Genomic DNA, 25,878 nt, shown 5'->3' on the forward strand with positions numbered 1-25,878 from the left:
GGGTTTACATCATTTTCTCAAAATCTAAAGTACTAGTCTAAGTCCGAAGATGTGGATATATAACTCATGGCAGCCCGAACGAACTGGCTTACCCTTGAATTCGATTGATCACTGATCTTCTTAGCGAGGTCTATATTTAAAAGTCTCATTTTAATTGAGTTTAAAGGTTCAATTGATAAAGAGTTAAGTGAAAGGATTTAGAATACAATCTCATACAAGTATAAGAGTCCATCAGACCATTTTGTCTTTTAGGTTATATGATTAGTTTGATAAAAATATACTTATTTGAAAAGTATAAATCAAGTATTTTTTTTATAATATTAATATATTTTCAAATGACAATATGTATCCTAAATATTTAATATGAATCATTATAGAGGCCCTTTTTTGTTAGTATTTTTTTTAGTTTTAAATAATTATCTTTTATTGTTATATTATAACATGATCTTATGATTGCTTTTGTGTAATCAAACACACTTTGTGATTACACTATTATTACATTGTGACAAACAAAAATAACAATATAATTACGATGGAGAAGGACCTAAAATACCTTTAAAGTATTGAAAATAGTACAAAATTATTCTTCATCCACCTATTGGCTTCAAAATACTCTTCCACACACCTATTGGGTCCAAAATACCCATGTCATCCACCTTTTGGTTCAAAATTGACCACTTATTTGACTGTTTATATTTAAACTATTTAATATTTTTTAGAATACGTGGCGCTCAACTATTTATTATAATTTAACTTATTAGTATAATTTATAAATCAATCCACTACCCACCTATTACTAATTAAATCCCTCTAAATTAATAAACCCGTCACATTATTAATGCAAGCTACTGCCAATTGAGTGTTTTTAAAAATTATAGAAGTAAATTATCATACATTCAACTGGCTAAATAAAAATCACGAATAAACTTAAAAGTTTGACTATGTTCATCTTAATTATTCTTACGTCTCAATTATGTGATGTTACTTCATAGGTAACTTTCTTTCAAAATAATATACTAAAAGTTTTAAAACAAATCATAAATATTTATAAAATTATATTTTGAAAAAGTGCATGAATTAATTCGGGATGTATTACTTCTTTACCTTTAATCATAAATTCCTAATTCAATTTTGAAAGAAAGTGTCCTCCTAAATAAGCGGCTCTACCTAAATTTAATTGGGGCTTCGATTCAGCTTTGAATAATTTTTGATGTCATTTTTCAAGAATCTATAATTTCATCGTGTTTTAGTAGTGTTTATGACTATTTTGATATTATAATTGGATTATTAATTGGGTGAAGTTTAGTTAGTAATGCGTGGGTAGTGGGTTGGTTTATAAATTATATTAATAAATTAAAATTATAACCAATAGTTGAACGCCAAGTATTTTAAAAAATATTTAAAAAGTTTAATTTTAAAACAATTAAAAAAGTGGTCAATGGTATTTTTGAGTCAGGTGGATGAAAAGGGCATTTTGGAGCCAATAGGTTGATGAAGGGTAATTTTGTACGATTTTCAATACCTTAATTGATATTTAAGACCCTTTTCCGTAATTACTATATTGATAATTACTATCTTAATAATTACACTATTTTCAATTATCAAATGCTTTTTCAAACAGACCCTTAATATGCTCATGGAAAAAAAAACAAAGGAATTGGCTAAAATTTATAGTAACATTTACGATGGGACGGAAGATATATTTTTGCTTTATCATTTGCTCATTATTGATGATGACGAAGAAGAAATCAAGCACAACTTAATGAAAGAAAATATGGAAAGAAACTTATCACCGATTATTGAAAAATATGAAAAAAATAAAGAATATCATAAGAGATCATATATTTGTTAATTAGCAATTGATCAATTTAATGTTTACTGATAAGGGCTGACACAACTTTCATGCATAATTTTTACTCAAAATTTTGATTTAATAATATTGTTATTATTTTATAAAAATAGATATGATGTTACTCGGAATATACTTGCAACGAATGTATAGAAGGACTATATATAAATAATATTACTTAGCATAATTAGTCTTTTATATCCTTAATCTCCCAATTTCACACCAATTTATGGCGTGTTAATATAGATGCAGGTATTACATTACCGCCATAATTAGGATCACTCATCCTCTTGCAAAACATATATTTGAAATTATTTATTACTGCTTACGTTTCTATCTATATATCACTATTTTAGATTTTATGTCCCTTAAAAAATTATGTAAGTTAATGATTATTGTTGCCTCAGTTCCCGTTTTATGGTTATCCTTAGTTATTTAATATAAATAGTTAGTTCATAATATTTGTCATTTTATAAAATTAATGTATAAATTACAATATTCTTCTTATTATAATCTTGATGATTAATTAGTCTTCAAATAAATATTTGACCAACCTAAATAAATAATTATTGTTCATTATAATTACTTGATGCATTGATTAGTCACTCTCACCATTTCATTATTTTATAAGATTTTGAAAAGAAATTTCAACAAATAAATTAAAAATAAAAAATACTCCTTATTTATCATTAATTGAAAGTTGACTTAAAAAACGTTAAATAACAGTATAATTGTAAATTTACTTAGTTTTTTTAATACAAGTGAAATTTTAAAAAAATTGTCATATGAAAAGGAATCGAAAAAGTATTTTTAAAGTAAGTCTTCAATAAATGAATATATTAATAATTTAATTTAATTAACTATATTAACCAAGAAACATAAATAAATTATTCAATTCAATATTTTCAAAGTTAATAAATAGAAAAAATAACGCCATTTATATGGCGATGACAAAAAATGGACGGCGCGAATATCAATTTTCCCGCGCTTTTAACTGTTTTAGCCAATTATTTGTTTCTTTTTACAACTCTTTGCCAACTTGTTGTGTGTTTGTAGCTGCAGTCTTTGCTAGGGTTCTGCCGCAGCGCCACCACTTATACGTTATGGAAATTCATCAAATTGCTCAGCTCCTCAATCAAACTCTGAGCCCCAACGATGCCGTCATCAATGCCGCCACTGATGCTCTGGATCACCTCTCTACTCTCCCAGAATTTCCCTTCACTCTGCTCTCTATCGCCATAGGTATTCTGCAGTTCAGATTTCGCTGTTTTCGAGTATTTTAGATTCATTATGATAATTCAACTGTCGAATTGAAGGAGTATTTACCTGATTATGCTTTTGCATTCTGTAAAATTAATTTCTGTGCTACACTTTATATTGGATCTTCATTTCCATAGAAGGTGAGAACGGAGGTCAGAAAGTAGCTGCAGCCACATATCTCAAGAACTTCACTAGAAGAAATGTTGATTCTATAGATACAAACTCAGGAATCACCAAAGAGTTTAGAGATGCATTTGTGCGCGCTTTGCTTCAAGCAGAACCTATGACTCTTAAGATATTAGTTGAAGCTGTAAGCGTTTTGGGCATAACTTTTTCTTCGTTAGCGTGTGTAATTAATGAGGTCGTCTTTTTTAATTTTCTTTTCTCCTATTTGTTTTCAGTTTCGCTCAATTATTGCAGTTGAGTTTGTGAAAAAGGATGCTTGGCCTGAGCTTGTGCCTGAGCTAAGGTCGGTCATTCAGCGCAGTGATCTGATTGATAAGAATCCGAATTCTGAATGGAAAACCATCAACGCTTTAACCATTCTTCACTCACTGATTAGACCCTTCCAGGTATTTAAATTTGTGTCAGCTATATTCTGATTCCACCTATATAGATGACTTTCCCTCTGTTGATATCTATTTACTCAAATGACTTCAATCTCATGCACTTATGTTTCTTATTTTGTTGAATTGTATTTTGTATGTTAGAACCTTGCTGATTGTCATGGTGTCCTGAAAAATGCCTCCCCTAGCTTGCTAATTGTTTGAAAATAAGCTTAAGCACTTGGGGGGTGATCAAAAAGGCTTCGGGTTGATCCATATGAAGATGGACCAACAGCATTCTATAATTTGGTTAAAACCAAAATTATTTTGGACAGAATAACTAACTAAACCAAATTCCTCATTTATTTCAAATCTGTTGTAAAAATCTACCTGCTTAGGTTCTTGTATTGATCTCATCTTATGTCTTTGTGGCAGTACTTTTTGAATCCAAAACTTGTGAAGGAGCCAGTTCCACCACAGCTAGAACTTATTTCAAGAGAGATCCTTGTACCCTTACTTGCTGTATTTCACCTCTGCACCGAAAAGGTCCACATAAGTTTCTACATTTCTTTTCCTCCTAGGTATTTCCATATAAAACATGTTAACTTTAGAGTATATGGAAGTGCTAATTCATCGTTGTGAAACAGGTATCAGATACCCAACATACATCAGAAGTGCAGACAGAAACTATCCTTCTCATGATATGCAAGTGCATCTATTTTGCGGTGAGGATAAATTTACAACACATGATGTTTGATCCATGAAATGTCAACTATCATTTGAGCTCTAGGTTCTGTTTCAATTTTTTTCTGTTAAGAAGTTAGCAGACAGCATATTGGATGTATCAGATCCTAAAAACTTTCGGGATATAGAAAATAACAAAAATGATAGGAGGAAATTGCTTGATACAGTTATCAAGCATATCGAGGAGAGGAAGCTGGTTATACGTGTAAAAGCAGTTCCGCTGAAAATGGGAATGAGGCACCAGTAAACGAGTTAAAATAATTTGTTTACAATGTTTTGCATGTGATCTTGAAAACTTGTAACTTAGTGTATTTTGATATAGCTCTATGCACACAAGATCTTTTGCTAGTCCAAAACGGTGAAGGATGAGCATGGATGTTAGTCTATGCCAGGACAATAGATCTTCTTTCATTCGAAACATTGGTTACTTGGTTTGCCAAGGAACAGTCTCATTTCCTTTATTTGACCTTTTCTTGAAAAAGGAAGCAACAGTTTAGAACATACACCATTAAAGTGATCTGATTGTCAGATCAGCTATCAGTGCACTATTTTCTTCTTTTCAAGACTATTCAAATTACTAGGAGGAATTCTTGCACTAATGTGTCCTTTTATGTGTCCTAGAAATATTTATCCGGAAGCATCTTTCTTCCTCTTATTAGGTTTCTGTTTTGGACCTTCTTTGAGCAGTAGTACAATCTAATGTCTATCAATTTTATAGGTGAAATCTCACATGCCGTCTGCCTTGGCTCCTCTGCTTCCTTCTATTTGTCAAGATCTGATACGAATCCTGAATTCTTTAAGTTTTGATGGTGGCTTGACTTGCAAAGATGGGTATTCTCTGCTGATGAAGACTGCAAAGCGAAGTCTGCTGATTTTCTGTGCTTTAGTCTCCCGGCACCGGAAGTTTGCTGACAAGTATGCTGTCAAAATGCATTTTTTGCTCCACAATGAAAATACAGATATCCTGGTTTTTCCTCAAATTCTTCTCATCTTAAAATGACAGACTGATGCCTGACATGGTGAAATGCGTTTCAGAAATTGCCAAGCATAGCACAATCATAAATGTAAGTCTTAGGAGTATTACTTGGTAGTTCTATAAATGTGAACTTTCATATCAGGTGTTCCATAACCTTATTTCACTAGAATGCCTAGTAAATAGACACTTTTGTTCAGCATGCTGCCGTCGGATTCTCCTTTCTTTAACTACACTAAAGTTGTGTCATATAAGTAAGAATCTATGCTTTGTCTAAATATCTGTTCTGTCAAGAATGTCTCATGAACTTTATGTTGTTTCTCATCAGTGCTTTTCCCACACACTATAATCGTCTTTCTTCCTATGATAATTTTTATTTTTATCTTCTCTCTTCATCCACTATTCTTTTGTCTCAACATCTGCTCTGTCAAGAATGTCTCATGAACTTTTATGTTGTTTCTCATAAGTGCTTTTCCCACACACTATATTCTCTTTCTTCCTGTGATCGTTCTTATTTTTATCTTCTCTCTTCATCTACTTACTCTTTCTTTGCAGAAACTAGATCCGCTGTCAGAAAGGACTGTGTCGTTAGCCTTTGATGTTATTTCTCGTGTTTTAGAGACAGGTCCGGTAAGTTTGTTCAGTTGTCTTCATGGTCAAAAGTTTCTCTTTTGCTTGACTATTTTTTTGTAGCTTGAGCAGGCAGTGTTTTGTATATTTTCATGATTGTTCTTTCGCCTTCCTAGCTTCTTTCTCTTTTTAGGCATTTCTGTTAATTCCTTGGTTTCTCCTCTATCGGGAAGGACTTTTATGGTTAGTGCCTGCTACTGGTCAAGTCTCCAAGCTAAAGTATATTATCCTCATCATCTGAAACAGGGATGGCGACTGGTTTCACCTCACTTTTCTTCCTTGCTTAATTCTGCAATCTTCCCAGCTCTTGTGAAGAATGAGAAGGTAAGCTATTCCACGAATTTGCTTCCAGAGAGCTCTTTGCCTATGTTCATGAGTTTCTTTCTTTTGTTGTGACATACCCTTGTGAAGTTCTGATTAAAGGCTTAAATGCCTGCTAAGTAGGACACAATAGAGTGGGAAGAAGATCCGGATGAATACATAAGGAAAAATCTTCCGTCTGACCTTGTATGTTCGAATCTTTCATCCTCCTTACAAGTTGTATACTCTAAATATTCGCAGGATATTGTCTGATCTTTATGATACTGCAGGAAGAAATTTCTGGATTGAGAGATGACTTGTTTACAGCAAGGAAAAGTGCTTTAAACTTGCTTGGTGTTATTTCAATATCTAAGGTTAGTTTTCGATTAATTTATATTGCTCTAGCTTCATTTTTCAAAAAAAAAATTTTTATATTGCTCTAGCTTCTTCTATTAAAATTCATATAGTTATCTGTGATTTATTCTTGGGCTTCTAGGGACTGCCAGTCAAGACTTCTACAGCTTCATCAAAGCGTAAGAAAGGAGAAAAGAACAAAAGAAAAGGTTACAGCTCGATGGGGGAGTTGTTGGTGCTTCCATTCTTGTCAAAATTTCCTGTTCCCACTGATAATGGCGAAAACACAGTAAATGAGTGAGTTAAAAACAAAATTATGATATCAACTCCTTTAACTTTGTAATTTATGGTCATATATCACTGTACTTCACAGAAAGTTCTCCACTATCTAAAATTCAATAGGATTATGGTTGGTGCTATTTATTTGTATTACTTAAAAAGCATGAAGGTTTGATCGAACTTTTACACTTCATTAAAAGACTCTATAACAACAACATACCAGTGCAATCCCAGTAAGTAAGTGGAGTCTAGGAAGGGTTGAGTATACGCAGGCTTTACAACTACCTCGTGGAGGTAGAAAAGTTGTTTCCAAAAGACCCTCGGCTCTATTGCATCCAGCCCAAGTAAAAAGAAGAAAACAATGAAGAAAGCACAACGGTTTAATAATAAGATCAGTGTAAAGTCTACATGAAAGAAACAATAAAAACAACAAAATAATGTGATAATCAAAACACATTAAACAACATATGACAAGAACTACAAGGGAAAGACTAGTTTTACGGCAGATACTAAACAAGCCTAAACCTACGCACATTACGACAACACTCCACCCCTATTAACCTTCTACCCTAATATGCGACCTCCCCTCCTTCCTATCTAGAGTCATGTCCTCGATTATATGAAGTAGTGTTGTGGGAGTCTAATCATCTCTCCCAATATACAAAATTTTCATTTATTATTTTTCTCAAATAATTGTCGATAAATTATCATCCAATATTTAGGACTTTGAAATTAATTAAAAGAAAAACTATTAAATCTTTACTTATTTGTAATAGGTAAGAACTCCTAAATAATTAATAATTTAAAATTGACCAAAGTTTTGCTTCTTAAATCTCTAATTTGAAACTATATTAATGTCCTATAGTTTAAGACTTTAAAATCAATGCTGTTACCTTACATAAATATTTACTTAAATTATGGTAAACAAAATAAATAAATAAATTAAAAAAAATTAAAGAAAGAGGTTCATGTTTAGTTAAATAACTTTTTAACCTTCCTATATGAAATTCTTATCGTTTAGAAAAAGATAATGTTTACTTTAATGTCAATTGCTATTTTAAATAATTTTGTTCTATCTAGTTTTACCGATTGATGTGGGACACACGTGCAATGAACCTACACTAAACTTGTTCTTTAAAGTTCTAAGATTCATTATATTACTCTATAATTTCTTGAACTCTAAGTTTGCATAAGACATAGAGTGCTCATTCTAATGTCATGCCGTTAACTAAATTATCCTACTTTATTTGTCCATTTATTCAGACCTTTTTTTTCTTTTTCCTGACCTTCCTTTATCATGCTTGCATCCTGTATACGTGATTTACTTTCATTTCCTTGTCTAAACTTTGACAGATATTACGGAGTTCTGATGGCCTATAGCAGCCTTTTAGATGTAAGAATAGATCATTATTTCGAATATTTTTTTTCTTAATTAAAAAATTCTATACTTATATTACTTATGTGGCATTGTATTCTCAGTTTCTAACAGAACAGAGTTCCGGATTTACGGATACTCTAGTTAGGAATCGGGTGCTACCACTGTATGAAACACCAAGTCCTCAACCATATTTAATTGCCACTGCAAATTGGGTCCTAGGAGAGCTTGCTTCATGTCTTTCCGAAGTGAGATAATTGTGTTGATGATACTTTTTAACATCTTGTTTGCTATTAGGCATTTTTTAGGAGTAAGTTCCTTTTTTTCTCTTTCCACAACAGGGTATGAGTGCTGATATTTATTCTTCACTAGTGAAAGCATTACAAATGTCAGATATGGGGGATGTTTCTTGTTATCCTGTGCGGGTGACAGCTGCTGCTGCCATCGCCCAACTCGTTGAAGTAAGTGGGTATGGCTAACCTATATTATAGACCTGAAGCATGATAGTTTAAATAATGCTTGACCTTTTGGTACTGCAGAATGAGTACATGCCACCTGAGTGGTTACCACTTCTTCAAGTGGTTTGTCATAGGATTAGGGATGAGGAAGAAGATAGCTCCATTTACTTTCAGCTTCTAAGTACTATGGTCGAGGTTGCAACTGAAAAACTTTCACCGCATATTCCAGATATTGTTTGTCTGTTGGTTAAAGAAACTTCAAAGAACTTGCCTTTAGATCTGGAGCCATGGCCTCAGGTATTTTCTTATGTATCTGACATACTAGTATTTTATTCTTTAGCAAATCGTTTGATGATTCTAATTATTATTTTGGTAACTGGCATGAAAATCAGAACATCTTTTGTGCACATTTCATGGAGATATATTGTTCACTATTCATTGTTTATAGTTAAAATGGAGGTTATATAAGTTGGTTTGCTCACCCTTTAGTTCAATGAAACCTCGTCTCTCTCAGTCCTGTTGATATCATGTCACATGGTCAGTGATTCTAGAGTCATTACTCTGATAGGAATAAGTCTTAACTATGCGATTCCTTCTTGTAACTGAGGTCCCTTGAGACAAATTCTTAAATCACCTTTTATGTTCTAGATGAGTAGAATCAACCTCGCTCTTCACCTAAATATGAAAATTTAAAAAATGAACTCATCCACATGTCTAATTGAAGGCATATTAAGATCTGAACTTACTGACTTTCGTCTGATAGATGGTGGAACAGTGCTTTGCAACACTAGCAGTGATAGCTCAGTGTTGGGAAAACTCGGCATCGGAAGAAAATGAGCAGGATGATTCTAGTCAATTGTGGCTTTCTGGTCAGACCACCATGATGAGAGCATTTTCAGATCTCCTACAGCATGCGTGGCTAAGATCTGCTCCACTGATGGTTAGTCTTGAGCCATGTATCAAAGTTAATTTTAGAGTAAATGGATAGGTCACAACACAAGTGTGTATGCATATATATTCCATTATTTACTTTTTGTGTCAATGAATATATGTAGCACTTCAGTAAAATATTTCCTTTTTATGCCTGTAACATCAAGCTTGAAGCCTGTTCAAGCTCATTTTTCTATATTGAAAATGCAATCACCTTAGTAGTGGATGCTGCTTAACTGTAGTGTTTATACTGCAATAGATGTTTGTTTTGTGTTATGAATTCCATACCAAACTTAACTAGATCAAGTCTTTTAGCTTCTCATGCATAAGGCAAGCTCTTCATATATTGATGGAAGCTCAGACAGAGCTGTATGAGGCGGAAGACTCACGTACGGTTCTCTGAGTAGGGAATGACTACCTACTGGATCTTCGATCATACACAAAGTAATCCAGATACTTTAGATCTATCTCTTTGAATAAGATGTCCATTTTGGCAATGGTTCCAATAGATATCTTACAGCTAGAGTCTCTCTTTTTGATCCAGTTCCTCCACCAACAAGAACCCCAGTTAAATTGAACTGATACTTAACTGGTCGCCGTCAACATTCCTATTTGTATTGCCTTTGTATTGTATCCCAGAGTGTACAGATCATCCTATATATAATATCTACTCTAAAGAACAAGAAGATAGAGGTGTCCGTTTCATAGATTCAACTTGGGATAACAGAGTGATAAGAGGATTTTAATATATCTTTTGTTTTTGATATACTCAAATCTCTTGTTATCTTCTCAAATATATTTTCCAATTATCAGGAACACGAGGTTGCCTTCTCAGTGCCCCCTTCATCATGTGTTGATGACTGCTCCACATTGCTTGGTTTCATTTTGCAAGGACTTACCCAAGCTGACGATCTTTTGAAGCTAAAAGTCGCAGAACTGATGCTGGTCTGGTCATATCTCATAGCTGACTGGCATGCATGGGAGGAGATGGAGGATTTATCAACTTTTAACTGTATCAAGAAAGCAGTTAGCCTTGACAAGAAATTTGCTGTGAAAAACTTTCTTGTGGGGAAGCTGCCGTTGCCTCCTGCTCCACCTGTTCCCCAAAAATCCATCCTTGAAGGAATTGGTGCATTCATTACCGAAGCTTTCTCACAATATCCATCTGCAGTATGGAGGGCATCCTCTTGTGTCCACATTCTTTTACATAGTCCCAGTTACTTACCTGAAGGAGAAGGTGTCAAGCAATCTTTGGTGATTTCCTTGTGTCAGGCAGCATTTTCTCGTTTTAGAGAGATACGAAACCAGTCTGTCCCACTATGGAATCCTTTGTTGCTTGCAATAGCGTCGTGTTATTTGTGTTTCCCTGATATTGTAGAGAAGATTATAGAGGGCATTGAACATGAAGGCTTTACAAGCTTTCTATCCGCTTTGGCAATTATCTCAACAAGCAGATTTGACCATAGTTTGTCATCAGTGGCTGAGATCAAGTTGGTAGGTTAGTATTCTATTTCTTTTTCCCCTACTACTTAAGATTTTTAGCGCAATTAGGAACTTCTCCACTTGACTTTCTCTCATGGGGCAAGGATATTTTGGTGATGTGCTCTACGTTAGTCCTTTTTGTTTGTTCTGGAAATGCCGTTGTGTCTATCTAGATCTGTTTATCTGTCCACAAATACGATGCTTGTTAATAGATTGCAAGCTAACACTAGTTTTGATTATACCTTGTGGTTAACTTTTGTGTTTCCTTGCTTTGCCTTTTAAGTATTCAGTTTTTCTTCCCTTCTTGGGTGTAGAAAACTCTCTAAGAATCTCATCAGCACTGTCTCCTTATGTCTGTTTTTTTCTATTATAATTTTATCAGTGATGGCACTGGCACAATCTCTTGACAAGCTGATAGGACGGCAAAATGAAGGGAGTTTATTGCTACATGATTCCGTTGCATCACTGATGGAGGCATTTCTGAAGTTTAAAGAACTGGAAGAAGAGGAAGAGGAAGATGAAGAAAGTGAAGATCAGGTTTCTGGTGATGAGGAAACTGAAGATGATGATGATGATGAGGTTAGGTCACTAAACTAATTGTGTCTTGTTTAATTATCTTTAGCTACCCCTCCCCCACCCATATACTTTCTTTGCTGTCAGGTAGACATTGTTTACATGTTAATCATGTTCGTACGACCTACTTTTCGTCATGGTCAAAGTGTGTTCTATTTGTAGAACATACATTATACGCCATTTTTGGGTTATTGAAATAATAGTGACTAATGAGTCTTTGCGTTCACAATAATTCCTTAGCCTTCTGACATGAGCTTTGTCTCATTAGCAAATTATGGCTCTTAACTTAATTGTGGTCCTTCCATGTAAGTTGAAATTTTTGCACACCAGCTTTCTTGATGGCAACACATTTTCTTTTCATAAAAGAACACTGCAACTTGAAACAATAATTATCAGAGCCTGTTTCTTTTTTCATAACCACCTTCTCTAGTTAAAATAGTCAATGTTTATATATAAAATTACAGGAATTTTCTCAAAAGAAAAAATATAATATCACAGGAAATTGTCGATGACGCCTGCCATATTGTTGTCTTTTGCATCACTATTCATGGTTTCTGTTTGTTGGCTCTGTCATACATTCATTAAATGCTTGTGGTGGAAGGTAGGGGAAGAGTGCACATGCTATACATTCATCATATATTCCAAGTTTGCCTAGTGCGGGTTACCTCTCCTATGTGGTTTGCGAGCTATTGCATAGGAGCGGGGGTTTTACCCTGTGCGCACCCAAAGGGTAGCAGCTGCGGGTTTCCCTTGTCATCAAAAAAATAAAAATAAAAAATGGAGATGTGGAACACAAACCCCGAATCTCCTGCGTGCAAAGTGACTACATTCATCATGTAAATGTACATTTTATAATACCTTTGGAATAATGAGTGCTGACTGTTATTGTTCTTAATTCAATGCCAGGACTCTGAAGATGATGAACTAGAAGAAACTGAACTAGAGTTCTTGGAGAGGTATGCCAAGACAGCCGCGGAAATGGAAAATGGAACAATTGTGGAAGAAGGAGACACGGAAGATCAAGAGCTAGAAATTGAACTGGGTAAGCCTGCCAATGCTCTCTTTTTTCAAAATTCCAGACGTTTGAACATTTGATGTGCAGGGTGGAAAAATATTACCTACTTGAACTGTTCATTAGAAAATTAATCTCTTCTAGCTGTTTTGAAGGAGAAATTACTCAAACCTTTTCATTTCTTTAACTTATTAAAATCAAAAACATGATTTTTCTTGCTTTGGAATCATAATGTTTTTATCTTGGGATGAGATGATCTGCTGTCAAAGTTTGGAATCTTAAATTGCCTAAATACAGCAAACAGACTAAGATGTCAAGTTGACACTATCTTCTGTGGGTTGTTACATTTAAACAACAAGTTCTACTTCAGCACTGATGTCTTTTCTCTTAAGTTTCAATCAATAAAGTATACCTAAATCTCATGTTGGAGTTGGCTTATGGCCACATGCATCGTTTATATCCATTCAGCTCAGATATCACAATTAAATTAGGATAAATACATCCTAATTGATTTTACTTGAATATTTGCCTCTTCTTTTATTGCCTTTTATGTGTTTAAACATCTTCAATATTGATGTTCATTTTCTAAGAATTGCTTTGCTTTCCCCCCTCATATTTATTGAATTACTCCAGGTTGTTTGGAAGATGTGGATCTGGAGAACACTGTGCTTTTGGTAATTCAAAGATATCACCAAGTGCTTTTACGGCTACAGTTGCCACCAGAACTGTTTTCGAGTTTCTTGGAAGCCTTGCCTGAATGTAAATTATACTTCCAACAAGCTATATAGAATGTGATACATACGCTGCTCTTGGCATTCTTATATTTTTTAAAACTCTGATTGTTGTAGTTGTCCAGTGTGCTGTTGGTGGCTGATTATTTTGTTTATTGTTGTATTATTTGCCTTCTTGTTGTGCTGATGGAAGTTCATTTGTTCGAATTAGTAGATTTGTGTGTTCTTTTTATACTACAAAGACAAGACAAATATGGGAAGAGAAAGAAAACCGTATTCGCTCTGTCGTTCTATTTTAGTGCGAAAGAATCCCCCATATCATACCACATCTTTTAATCTTATACAGATCAATTAATCTTACTTTTCTTATCAAAAATAGTATATTGCATATATAATACATTTCTAACACAGTTTTAATATAGTAACAAATAATTTAATCTGAAAATTTGAAATTCATGTATAATATATTTTTAACATTGTTAATAAGAAAAAAAAAGTTGAACAACAATTATAATAAAATTTGAATTCAATATATTATAGGTATGTTTTAATGCATGTGGTGGATATATAATTAAAATATTTTTAATACAAATATGTTTTAATTATTATATGCTAACTTCAGATATTCTAGTACTATTCAAATGTATTGCATTTGTCCAGGAATAATAAACCATCGAATTCATAAATATTCTAGTACTATTTAGATGTATTACATTTGTTCAGGAATAGCAACCTATCGAATTCATAACAATATATAATATTGAATTCAACTTTTTTTAAAGATATCGTTTATATTTAATACATTTTAAATATAATTTTAACTACAATCATTAAATTATATATGCTAGAAAAAATATAATTCAAAATGCACACACGCACACACATGCGTGCACACACTAAAAGAATTGTACTATACAGTCTACAAAGTAGTAGTAATTCAACTTCATTAAATTGAAGTTTGTTAATAATTACTTTTTAACAATGAAAGAAATGAAACAAATCCGTTATGTTTTGATTTAAATGTAAAGTATTGATGTTTATTACTCAATAAAAACTAATCTCCTCCTTAAGACACATAATTATGTTATGGTAAAAGTTGTAATTTCATAATTATATATAATAAAAATATTACAACGAGAATAAAGAAATAAAATATTATAATATCGATATTTCGATATAAAAAAAGCTATGAAAATTTAAATATGAGTAAAAGAATTCAATTACTCGGAGTTCAAATTAAATTTTAAATTTGTATAAAAGTTATACTTAAGAGCACCATAAAGATACACAAAAAATAAAAAATGAAAGAAAGAAAAACATAATACAATACACATATCATTGCAACTTTAATCACTAAAATTTAAAATAAAAGGAAAAACAAATCAACACATAATTGTCTAAGATCTTGTCATATCCACTTCACAAGCCTATCAATATTCAAAGCTATCTTCTTCTTTTTCAAAGTCAAACAAAGATAGAGAGGCATCACTATTGTTTGACATTCATTTAACAAATCTATCACTATTCAAAAGGTTTCTCATTTATTTCTTTATTATTATTTTTTGTTATTTCTCTCCCATATATTTCCACTTTTTCTCCTCTGTTGGTTCCTTTTTTTACATTACTTATTTCATGTTCCTTTTCTCTTCTTTTTATTTTTTATTTTTTTCTTCCTATTTCACTATTTTTTCTCTCAAATCATGATATACCTTATTTATTCATTTAACGTTACTTCAATCCTTTAGTGTGACTAGGGGTGTACAAAATCGAATAAAAAATAGAACCAAACCCTAGACCGAGTTAAATCGAAAAAAAACCGACTAGTGATTTGGTTTGACTTGATTTGGTATTGGACAAAAAATCCGACTATATTTAGGTTGGTTTGGCTTCAACTAAAAAAAACAACCGAGACCAAACCAACCCGACATTATATATAATTTTAAAATTTTATTTTATACGTAAAAATACTTATTTTGATTAATTTTTAAATATCTCTTATACTTTTTCATAGTTTTTATTTTTTAATATATTTATTTCATGTTTGAAAGTTAGAGTTCTTAATGATCTAATAAAGATTATAGTCCATACATGTTGGTAATTGTAATAAAGTTTAAACAAAAATCAAATTAATATCAATGCAAAAAGAAAATCAATTCAACACTAAGAATGACAATAATATTGAATATTTATTTTTTAGTTTTACATAGATTTAGACAATTAAAATAGATGATCTATTTTTATTGTCTTTTAATATTTAGTCAGGTAACTAATACTTACTAAACTTATTTTAGCATGATTTAGTATTTTAAACTATGATCAATTTCGTTATGACTTATTAATTTGTAATTTTTTTTACAGGATTTATTATTATTATTTTGGATAATGCACAAGTACCCCCTCAACCTATGTCTGAAATCTCAGAGACACACTTATACTGTACTAAGGTCCTATTATCCCCTGAACTTATTTTATTAATACTTTTCTACCCCTTTTCGGCTTACGTGGTACTATCTTGTGGGCCCAACGCTGGTTGACTTTTTCTTTCAAGCTAGTACCACGTAGGCCGAAAAACGGTAGAAATTACTTATAAAATAAGTTCAGGGGGTAATAGGACCTTAGTATAGTATAAGTGTGTCTCTGAGATTTCGGGCATAGGTTGAGGGGGTACTTGTGCATTTTCCCTTATTTTTTTGTTGGATATTTTAGTATCATTAATCATATCATATTTTTTGTTATTTTCTTGAGAAATAACTTTGATAGTTGCATTTTTATAGGACTAAACAAATATTTGAAGTACAAGTAAATTATATGTTTGTATGAAAACTTTATTGAAAAAACTCGAAAATTTGAAAAAACCCGAAAACCCGAAAAATCTGAAGTTTAAAAATCCGACACAAATGGTTTGGTTTGATATTGAAAAACCCGAACCAACCCAGTCATGTACACCTCTAAGTATGACCTTTATAATTCCATCAAAATATTAACGTGGTGTCATGGTATTACTATGCATGCTTCGATCCTTTAGTCCTTTAGTGAGGCATCCATGATACTATATATCACACTATGTCTCTATGCTGTCATGATACCATTGGTGTATGCTTGAATTCTTTGGTGGGACCTTGATAACGCTCAAATGTAATCTTCAAAACCAATTAAAAGATACATCAATCGTCGTCAATAAAAAAAATCCCACAAAGACGTCACGATCCAAAAATGGGTGTGATGGTACTCGTCTTATCCCACCAAGACAAGTCAGCCTAAATCCAACATCTAACAAAGTGCAGAAATAACCAAAAGTCCAATAAAAATTTCTATTACGAAAAAAAGTCAACTTAATACAATCCCCAAAACTAGGTTGTCACGTACACAAGCCTCTAATATAAATATTGGAATTGAAATAAAACACGCAAGTCTAAAATGAAGTTGTCTTTCAAGTAAAAACAAAGTGATAAACTGGAGTAGGAAGATTCACTGAGGTGACAAACAGCTACCTCACAATTCTCCACAAGATGCCTCGGAATGAAGAGAATGGAAGGTATCACGAAGATCAGGACTCGTAACCTACAAAAATTTATAAAAGCAAAGGGTAAGTACCAAATCACGCGGTACCCAACAAGCAAAACTCTAAACACAAGTTAAGGGAACAAACTACGGGTACTCCTTACACCCTATCTGAACCTCCACACTACAACCTAACAGTTCACAGTTTACCAGACACACAACTCAACAACAACACTCTATCAGATTACATATTCTCAATAACAACCCAATATTCAACAGTCACCAGTTTCACATAAAAACACTCACAAGATCAGCAAAACACGAGTTTATGTTCATCAATAAGAAAAATGTGTAATGCCATGAGATGCAATGTCAAGTATAGTGATGCATCTCTTCCCTAATGATACACACTCGCTTTCTCTCAGTCTGGGACTCACGGGGGACATATCTGTCCATTCATCCATCGCGACGTGCGATACGATCCTCGATAATAGTACCATCGCGGCGCGCGATACGTCCCTCGAAATAAAATATCCATCACGGCGCGCGATACGATCTTCGAAATGGTACATCCTCCTATCACATAACACTTATCACAACCATGTTTCAGATCAATGCAAATGACATGCTCAAATAAAAATGAGGAGATAACCATTTTGATAACAAGACACGTAATATAGCACCAACAAATAAGCAATAAGCCTCCAAATCATTCTCAAACATTACACAAGGAAATACATGAATTTCATACGCTTAACAAGGGTTTAGAAATTCACTTGCCTTAGCCACTCGAATAATCACTCTGGGACTTGAGTCTTGCCTTTTCGTTGAGCTTCCAAATAGATGCAATCTATCCAAGTATATATATTCACAATAAGGTTTCGAAACTAACAACACCCACATTTTATGTGTTTAACCTTGACCTAAAAATTCACCCAAATTTATAATTAAGTTTGTAATTCTTGATGTCAATTAACATTTCAACTATCATAGTTTTCCAAGTCTCAAGCCTAGGGATGAATTTCAATTATTTCCTTTACAATATCATAATTCGAATGATATTCACAAAATAATATTTATCTAATATTTAAATATACATACCAATATATCAATAGTTGAACCATAATATAATAACCCAAAATTTATGAAAATTACACCCAACTCGATTCACACTAACATTGCAAAATTTTGTTTTGATTTTTTATTCTTTTCAACTCCTTTCCTACCCTTCAATGATAATCCAATCATTGGCCCACCAATAGTTGGCTCATTACGGACCAATCATTAGCCCACAATTTAGCAATAGGGAAACTTACATAAATGTACTATAATAAAAAAATATTTACCATTTATAGTAATAATATTTTTATCTCACTTGATCACTTTTAATTCATTTATAATACAAGTTTAATACATATTACAAAGAACAATTTATTATTCACATATAATACAAATTTTAGTAATGAATAATATATTTATCACACATTTTAATACACTTATAATACAATGTGACAATTTTTTTACCAAACAAACATAATATATTTCAAAAAACAATTATAATTCATATATATTGCATACATAATTCACTTTTAATACATATTACAAATTTAACAAAGCATTGCTATAAATGGTAATAAACAAAAAGTATCGCTAAAATCAGTAATTATTTTTTAAAATATATTAATTTATGTAATTTTTCCTTAGCAATATACATTGACCCCCAATGTGGCCTTATGCCAAAATACAATCACGACTCCCTTAGCAAACATACAACAATACACTTTGATTCTTATCCAACTCTTAATAAATTAACAATATTAACCAACAGTTAAACATTCTCTATATTCTAGTATTATCCATCCGTTATTGTTTCCAATGTCAATCATTGCCAATCATCACATCTTAGTAACTACAAATTAGGTAACAATTAATAATAATAACCACAGTGCTATCTTATACCAACTAAATCATTTTTGTATAAAGTAATTAATGCATGCCTACAAAGAAGTGAAGATGGCCGACGAGTATTTGCAAATTTTTTCCTCTTTGATCGATGCTACCGTAGGTTACATTATTCCTCTCCCTTTTTCATTTGTGTTTCCTGACTCTTATTTTTTTTATTATAAAAAAAATCAATTGTTTATTATAACCCACAAAATCCACTAACTTATATTTAATACATGTCCTTAATGGTATAAGGTCTTAAATAATTGATCACTTTAGCCCACTAACTATTGACTAAGTCATTTATCTCCAATGACCCAACAATTAATTAATTAATGTTAAAAGATTGACTTTCCGGGTCATTACATTATCCACCACTTAAAATTATGTTTGTCCTCGAACATTAAGTGAAGGAAAGTACCTGAAGCTTCAAAAAGCCGAGGATATTTGGCACGCATGTCAGACTCTGCCTCTCAAGTTGCCTCTCCCAGTAATTGGTGCTTCCACTGCACCTTCACTAAAGTAATCTCCTTGGTCCTAAGCATCCGAACCTTTCTATCTAGTATAGCTCTGGGATCCTCCTCAAATGTCAAGTTTGGACCCAACTCCACATAATTAAGTGAAATCACATGGGATTCATCCAGGATATACTTTCAAAGCATTGAGACATGGAAAACAGGAAGAACTGCCGACAAACTAGGTGGCAAGGCCAACTTATAAGCCACATCTCCCACTCCGCTTAAAATATCAAAAGGTCAAATGAATCTAGGGCTTAGTTTGCCCTACTTTCCGAACATCATCATAACCTTCATGGGTGATACTCACAGCCAAACATGATCACCCTCCATAAATACTAAGGCTCTAACTCTTCAGTCGGCATAACTCTTCTGTCGACTCTGGGCTGTCAATAGTCTATACTGAATCATACGAACTTTCTCCATAACATCTCTAAGAAAGTCTGTATCCAATGAGTCCATCTCTATCGAATCAAACCAACCTATCGAGACCTACATCGTCTACCATACAACGACTCAAATGGAACCATCTGAATACTAGAGTGATAACTGTTATTGTAGGTAAACTCTGCTAAGGATAAATGTCGATTCCATCTAGCACCGAAATCGATCACACATGCCCGAAGCATGTCCTCCAAAACTTGAATCGTCCGCTCGGACTGACCATTTGTCTGTGGGTGAAAAGCTGTACTCATATCCAACTACGTACCTAGACTATGCTGTAATGCCTTCCAAAAGTGGGAAGTGAATAGTGAACCGCGATATGATATAATAGAAATAGGAACCTGATGAAGTCGCATAATCTAACTGATATATAGCTCGACTAACTTCTGTGTTGTATAATTCACCCAAAACGGAATGAAGTGGTCAGACTTGGTCAACCTATCAAGAATAATCCAAATAGAGTCATAACCACCCACTGTGGGAGGCAACCTACAACAAAGTCCATAGTAATCCGCTCCCACTTCCAAGTAGGAATAGGTATCCTCTGAGATACACCCCCGACCGCTGGTGCTCAAACTTCACCTGCTGACAAGTCAAACACCTCGAAACAAAGTCTGAGATATCTCTCTTTATCCCACACCACCAGTTATGCTGACTCAGATCATGATACATCTTTGCCGCTCCTGGATGGATGGAATATCGAGAACAATGATCCTCCTCAAGAGGCAATCTTATCAACTCGCCCATTTTGGGCACACAAATCCTTCCTCCGATCCTCAAGACACTATCAGAATCAAGGACAACCTCCTTGTCTTCCCCTCTCAATACTTTGTCTCGAATGGGACATAACTTCTCATCATCAAACTGGTGCGCACAGATCTGCTCGACTAAAGAAGATCGAGCCTCAATAAAAGCAATCATCTCGTCACTTTCCTCTGAAATCTGCAATCAGACAAGAATGTTAGCTAACTTCTGAATATCTCTAGCCAATGGTCTCTCCTTAATACTATACTAGGAGTTGCAAGACTCCCCATTCTATGAGTCTTCCTACTCAAAGCATCTGCCACAACATTGGCCTTCCCAGATGATACAGAATGGTCACATCACAGTCCTTCAGCATCTCAAACCACCTCCGCTGCCTCAAATTCAAATCCCTCTGACTAAAGATATACTGAAGACTCCGATGATCAGTGAAAATCTCACAGTGCACCCCATACAAATAATGACGCCATAACTGAAGTACAAATCCTACAACCGCCAACTCCAAATCATGAGTAGGGTATTTCTTCTCATGATATTTCAACTGCCTAGAAGCATAAGCAATCACCTTCCCTTTCTGCATCAATACGCCACCCAAAACAACTCCTGAATCATCACAATACACAATAAAGTCTACACCATCCTCAGGTAGAGTCAACGTCGGACTCGAAGTCAACAAAGTCTTGAGATTTTGAAAGCTCTCCTCACACTCATCAGACCACTGAAAACCCTCATCCTGACGAGTCAATCTAGTCAATAGAGCTGCAATAGTAGAAAAACTCTTAACAAATCATCGGTAATAACCTACCAATCCTACAAAACTCTGAATCTCGGTAGGAGAAATGGGTCGTGTGCATCCTCTAGATGCCTCAATCTTGGATGGATCTACTCCAATACCCTTCTTGGACACCACGTATCCCAAGAATTCCACACAAATAAGCCAGAACTCACACTTTGAGAACTTGGCATACAACTTTTCTTCTCTCAACCTCAATCCTCAAGTGTTGGACCTGGTCCTTCTCAGTCTTCGAGTAAACCAAGATGTCATCGATGAAAACAATCACAAAATAATCAAGGTATGGTCAAAACATCCCATTCATCAACTCCATGAATGTTGCAGGGGCATTAGTCAATCCATAGGACATCACTAGGAACTCATAATGCCCATACCAGGTCCGAAAAGTTGTCTTAGGGATATCTGATGCCTTAATCTTCAACTGATGATACCCGGACCTCAAATCAATCTTCGAGAACAATGGTTCTCCCTGTAACTGATCAAATAAGTCATCAATACGCGGAAGAGGATACTTATTCTTCACTGTTACCTTGTTCAACTGTCTATAATCAATACACATCCTCATAGTCCTATCCTTCTTCTCCACAAATAATACAGGGGCACCCCAAGGTGATACACTAGGGCGAATAAAACCCTTCCTCTATAAATCCTGCAACTGATCCTTCAACTCTTTCAACTTGCTGGAGCAATACGGTGGGGGGGGGGGAAGAAATTGGCTTGGTGCTCGGCTCCAAATCAACAGCAAAATCAATATCCCTACCGAGAGGAACACTAGGAAGATTAGAAGGATATACCTCAGGAAACTCATGAACCACGGGAATAAAGTCCATGGGAGGTGGTTCAACACTAGTATCCTAAATAAAAGCTAAATAAGACAAACACCCTCTATATCTATATGCTTCGATCCTTTAGTCCTTTAGTGAGGCATCCATGATACTGTATATCACACTATATCTATATGTTGTCATGATACCATTGATGTATGCTTGAATTCATCGGTGGGACCTTGATAATGCTCAAATATAATCTTCAAAACCAATCAAAAGATACATAATCGTCGTCAATAAAAGAATATCAAACAAATATGTCACGACCCAAAAATGGGTATAAAGACACTCGTCTTATCGCGCAAAGACAAGTCATCCTAAATCCAACATCTAACAAAGTACAGAAATAAACAAAAGTCCAAAATTAGTTTCTACTATGAAAAAAATTCAACTTAATACAATCCCCAAAACCAGGTTGTCACGTAAACAAGCCTCTAATGTAAATACTAGAATTGAAATAAAACACGCAAGTCTAAAATTAAGTTGTCTTTCAAGTAAAAACAAAGTCATAAACTGGAGTAGGAAGGTTCGCTGAGGTGACAAACAACTACCTCACAATTCTCCACAAGATGCCTCAGAAATGAAGAGAATGGAAGGTATCACGAAGATTCGGGCTCGTAACCTACAAAAATTTGTAAAAGAAAGGGGTGAGTACCAAACCACGTGGTACCCAACAAGCAAACCTCCAAACACAAGTTAAGGGAACAAAATACGGATACTCCTTATACCCTATCTGAATTTACACACTACAACCTAATAATTCACAGTTTACCAAGCAGACAACTCAACAACAACACTCTATCTGATTACATATTCTCAATAACAACTCAATATTCAACAGTCACCAGTTTCATAGAAAAACACTCACAAGATCAGCAAAACACGAGTTTAAGTTTATTAATAATAAAAATGTGTAATGCCATGAGATGCAATGTCAAGTATAGTGATGCATGTCTTCCCTAATAATACACACCCGCTATCTCTCAGTCTGGGACCCATGAGGGACATATATGTTCATGCATCCATCGCGGCATGCGATACGATCCTTGATAATAACCATCGCGGCGCACGATACGTCTCTCAAAATGAAATATCCATCGCGGTGCACTATTCGTCCCTCAAAATGGTACGTGCTCTTATCACATAACAATTATCACAACCATGTCTCAGATCAATGCAAATGATATGCTCAAATAAAAATAAAGAGATAACTATTTTGATAACTAGAGACGTAATACAACACCAACAAATAAGAAATAAGCCTCCAAATCATTCTCAAAATCACAAAAGGAAATACACGAATTCCATACGCTTAACAAGGGTTTAGAAATTCACTTGCCTTAGCCACTCGAACAATCACTCTGGGACTTGAGCCTTCCCTTTTCGTTGAGCTTCCAAATCGATACAATCTATCCAAGTATATATATTCACAATAAGGTTTCGGAACTAACAACACCCACATTTTATGTGTTTAACCTTGACCTAAAAATTCACCAAATTTATAATCAAGTTTGTAATTCTTGATGTCAATTAACATTTCAACTACCATAGTTTTCCAAGTTACAAGCCTAGGAATGAATTCCAATTATTTCCTTTCCAATACCCTAATTCGAATGATATTAACAAAATGATATTTCTATAATATTTAAATATACATACCAATATAGCAAAACTTAAACCATAATATAATAACCCAAAATTTATGAAAATTACACCCGACTGGATTCACACTAAAATTGCAGAATTGTGTTTTGATTTTTTCTTCTTTTCAACTCCTTTCCTACCCATTAATGATAGGCTCATTATGAACCAATCATTGGCCACAATTTAGCAATATACATTGACCCCAATGTGGCCTCATGGCAGAATACAATCACGATTCCCTTAGCAAACATACAACAATACACTTTAATTCTCATCCAACTCTTAATAAATTAACAATATTAACCAACACTTAAATATTCTCTATATTCTAGTATTGTCCGTTATTGTTTTCAATGGCAATCACTGCCAATCATCACATCTTAATAACTACAAATTAGGTAACAATTAATAATAATAACCATAGTGCTATTTTATACCAATTAAATCATTTTTATATAAAGTAATTAATGCATGCCTATCAAGAATTGAAGATGGCCGACGAGTATCTGTAAATTTTTTCATCTTTGATCGATGCTGCGCTAGGTTACGTTATTCCTCTCCCTTTTTCATTTGTGTTTTCTGACTCCTATTTTTTTATTATAAAAAAAATTAACTGTATATTAGAACCCACAAAATTCACTATCTTATATTTAATACGTGTCCCTAATGGTATAAGGTCTTAAATAATTGATCACTTTAGCACATTAACTATCAATTAAGTCATTTATCTCCAATCACCCAACAATTAATTAAGTCACGTTAAAGAAATAATCAAATTTTGAAAAATGACCTTTCGGGTCATTACATGTTGGGATCGAATGCCACAAAGAAGAGTATATCATAGAAAATTCTATCAAGAAATTTGAATTGTAAAATCATTCATTTGTAGTAGTAAAAAAAGTGGGTGGACGATTCCACCAATTTAATAAATGAAGTTGGTTATCAATAATCACAATTGAACTAAAAATTCAGGAAATTCAAGAAGTAACAAGCAATATAGGGGTGCGGGTATTGGAAATCAATGTCACACAGGAGTAATTGTGTTGCTCTATAGTGATGAAAGTTATGAATAGACCGGGTACTATACTCGACACCCTATTAAATTACTTTGTTTTCTCTTTGGATGCAAAATAGGTGAAATAGATCCTACCCATAACCTCTATCTCAAGCAAGTTACAAACATCAAACCTGAATTGCTAGTATCAGACTAATTACCCACTCCAATCAATCTCTTTCGAGCATCGATCAAAGATCAAAAATAGAAATTAAGTTTGCAACCTTAACCCACAAATTAACCTCATGCTAATCAGTCAAAATTCATGTATGAACAACAATTTAATACAGGATAACACAGTACCCACTACATTAAATCAGCACCCAACCCTATAATTGCACCCCTAAATCTTGGAGTTTTAGCTACCCATCACAAACGACAAAGAAATTATACCTTTAATGAAAGCAATCATGGGTAGCATGAAATTAAGCAATTAGAAGAAAAACCACTTTAAATTTAACTTCAATTTTTCAATTTCAACAACAAAGTCGAAAACCCCCAAAAACTAGATGTGTTCTTCACAAGGTAAAGAATTTTTCTCCCTTCACTTGTTCATACGCCAAAGTGTATTGCAACTCACATGTCTTATCATCATTCTATCTTCTTTGGGCTATTTATAATTTTCCAAAATTTACAAAACTCAATATGCTACCCATTAGGTGACATTAGTCGGGCTCGCCGATCACAATGAGCGAATCACCATTTACTCTCTAGCTCACACTTTCTTTTTCTAGGCTTCAGGTGTTTGAACATCGGGTGGCAAGTTCAATCGAATTTGTCTTTCACAATCGGCGTATTGCGGAGTACCACCTTAGTTTGCTTTCTAAGCCTTTAATTTTTCTCCTTGTATTGTCGCCTTCGGCTAGGGTCAACATGTTCACCCTTTTTCATTTGGTGAT

General features: G+C 33.8%; 1 protein-coding gene across 1 annotated transcript; it reads left to right on the forward strand.

Annotated features, from left to right (window-relative positions):
- Nucleotides 1-2,790: 2,790 nt before the first annotated feature.
- LOC107008115 (importin beta-like SAD2 homolog) lies at nucleotides 2,791-13,727 on the forward strand. Its single transcript, XM_015207032.2, has 21 exons — nucleotides 2,791-3,091; nucleotides 3,247-3,419; nucleotides 3,511-3,681; nucleotides 4,090-4,200; nucleotides 4,302-4,379; nucleotides 5,117-5,313; nucleotides 5,402-5,462; nucleotides 5,927-6,001; nucleotides 6,248-6,325; nucleotides 6,446-6,508; nucleotides 6,592-6,675; nucleotides 6,798-6,952; nucleotides 8,288-8,327; nucleotides 8,414-8,557; nucleotides 8,651-8,770; nucleotides 8,849-9,064; nucleotides 9,531-9,707; nucleotides 10,511-11,195; nucleotides 11,562-11,758; nucleotides 12,659-12,794; nucleotides 13,398-13,727. Exons 1-21 carry the CDS (start codon nucleotides 2,791-2,793, stop codon nucleotides 13,550-13,552), a joined length of 3,417 nt encoding a protein of 1,138 aa, XP_015062518.2. The 3' UTR covers nucleotides 13,553-13,727.
- Nucleotides 13,728-25,878: the final 12,151 nt, after the last annotated feature.

The sequence above is a fragment of the Solanum pennellii genome, chromosome 1 (assembly GCF_001406875.1).
Source record: "Solanum pennellii chromosome 1, SPENNV200".
NCBI classification, from domain to species: Eukaryota; Viridiplantae; Streptophyta; class Magnoliopsida; order Solanales; family Solanaceae; genus Solanum; species Solanum pennellii.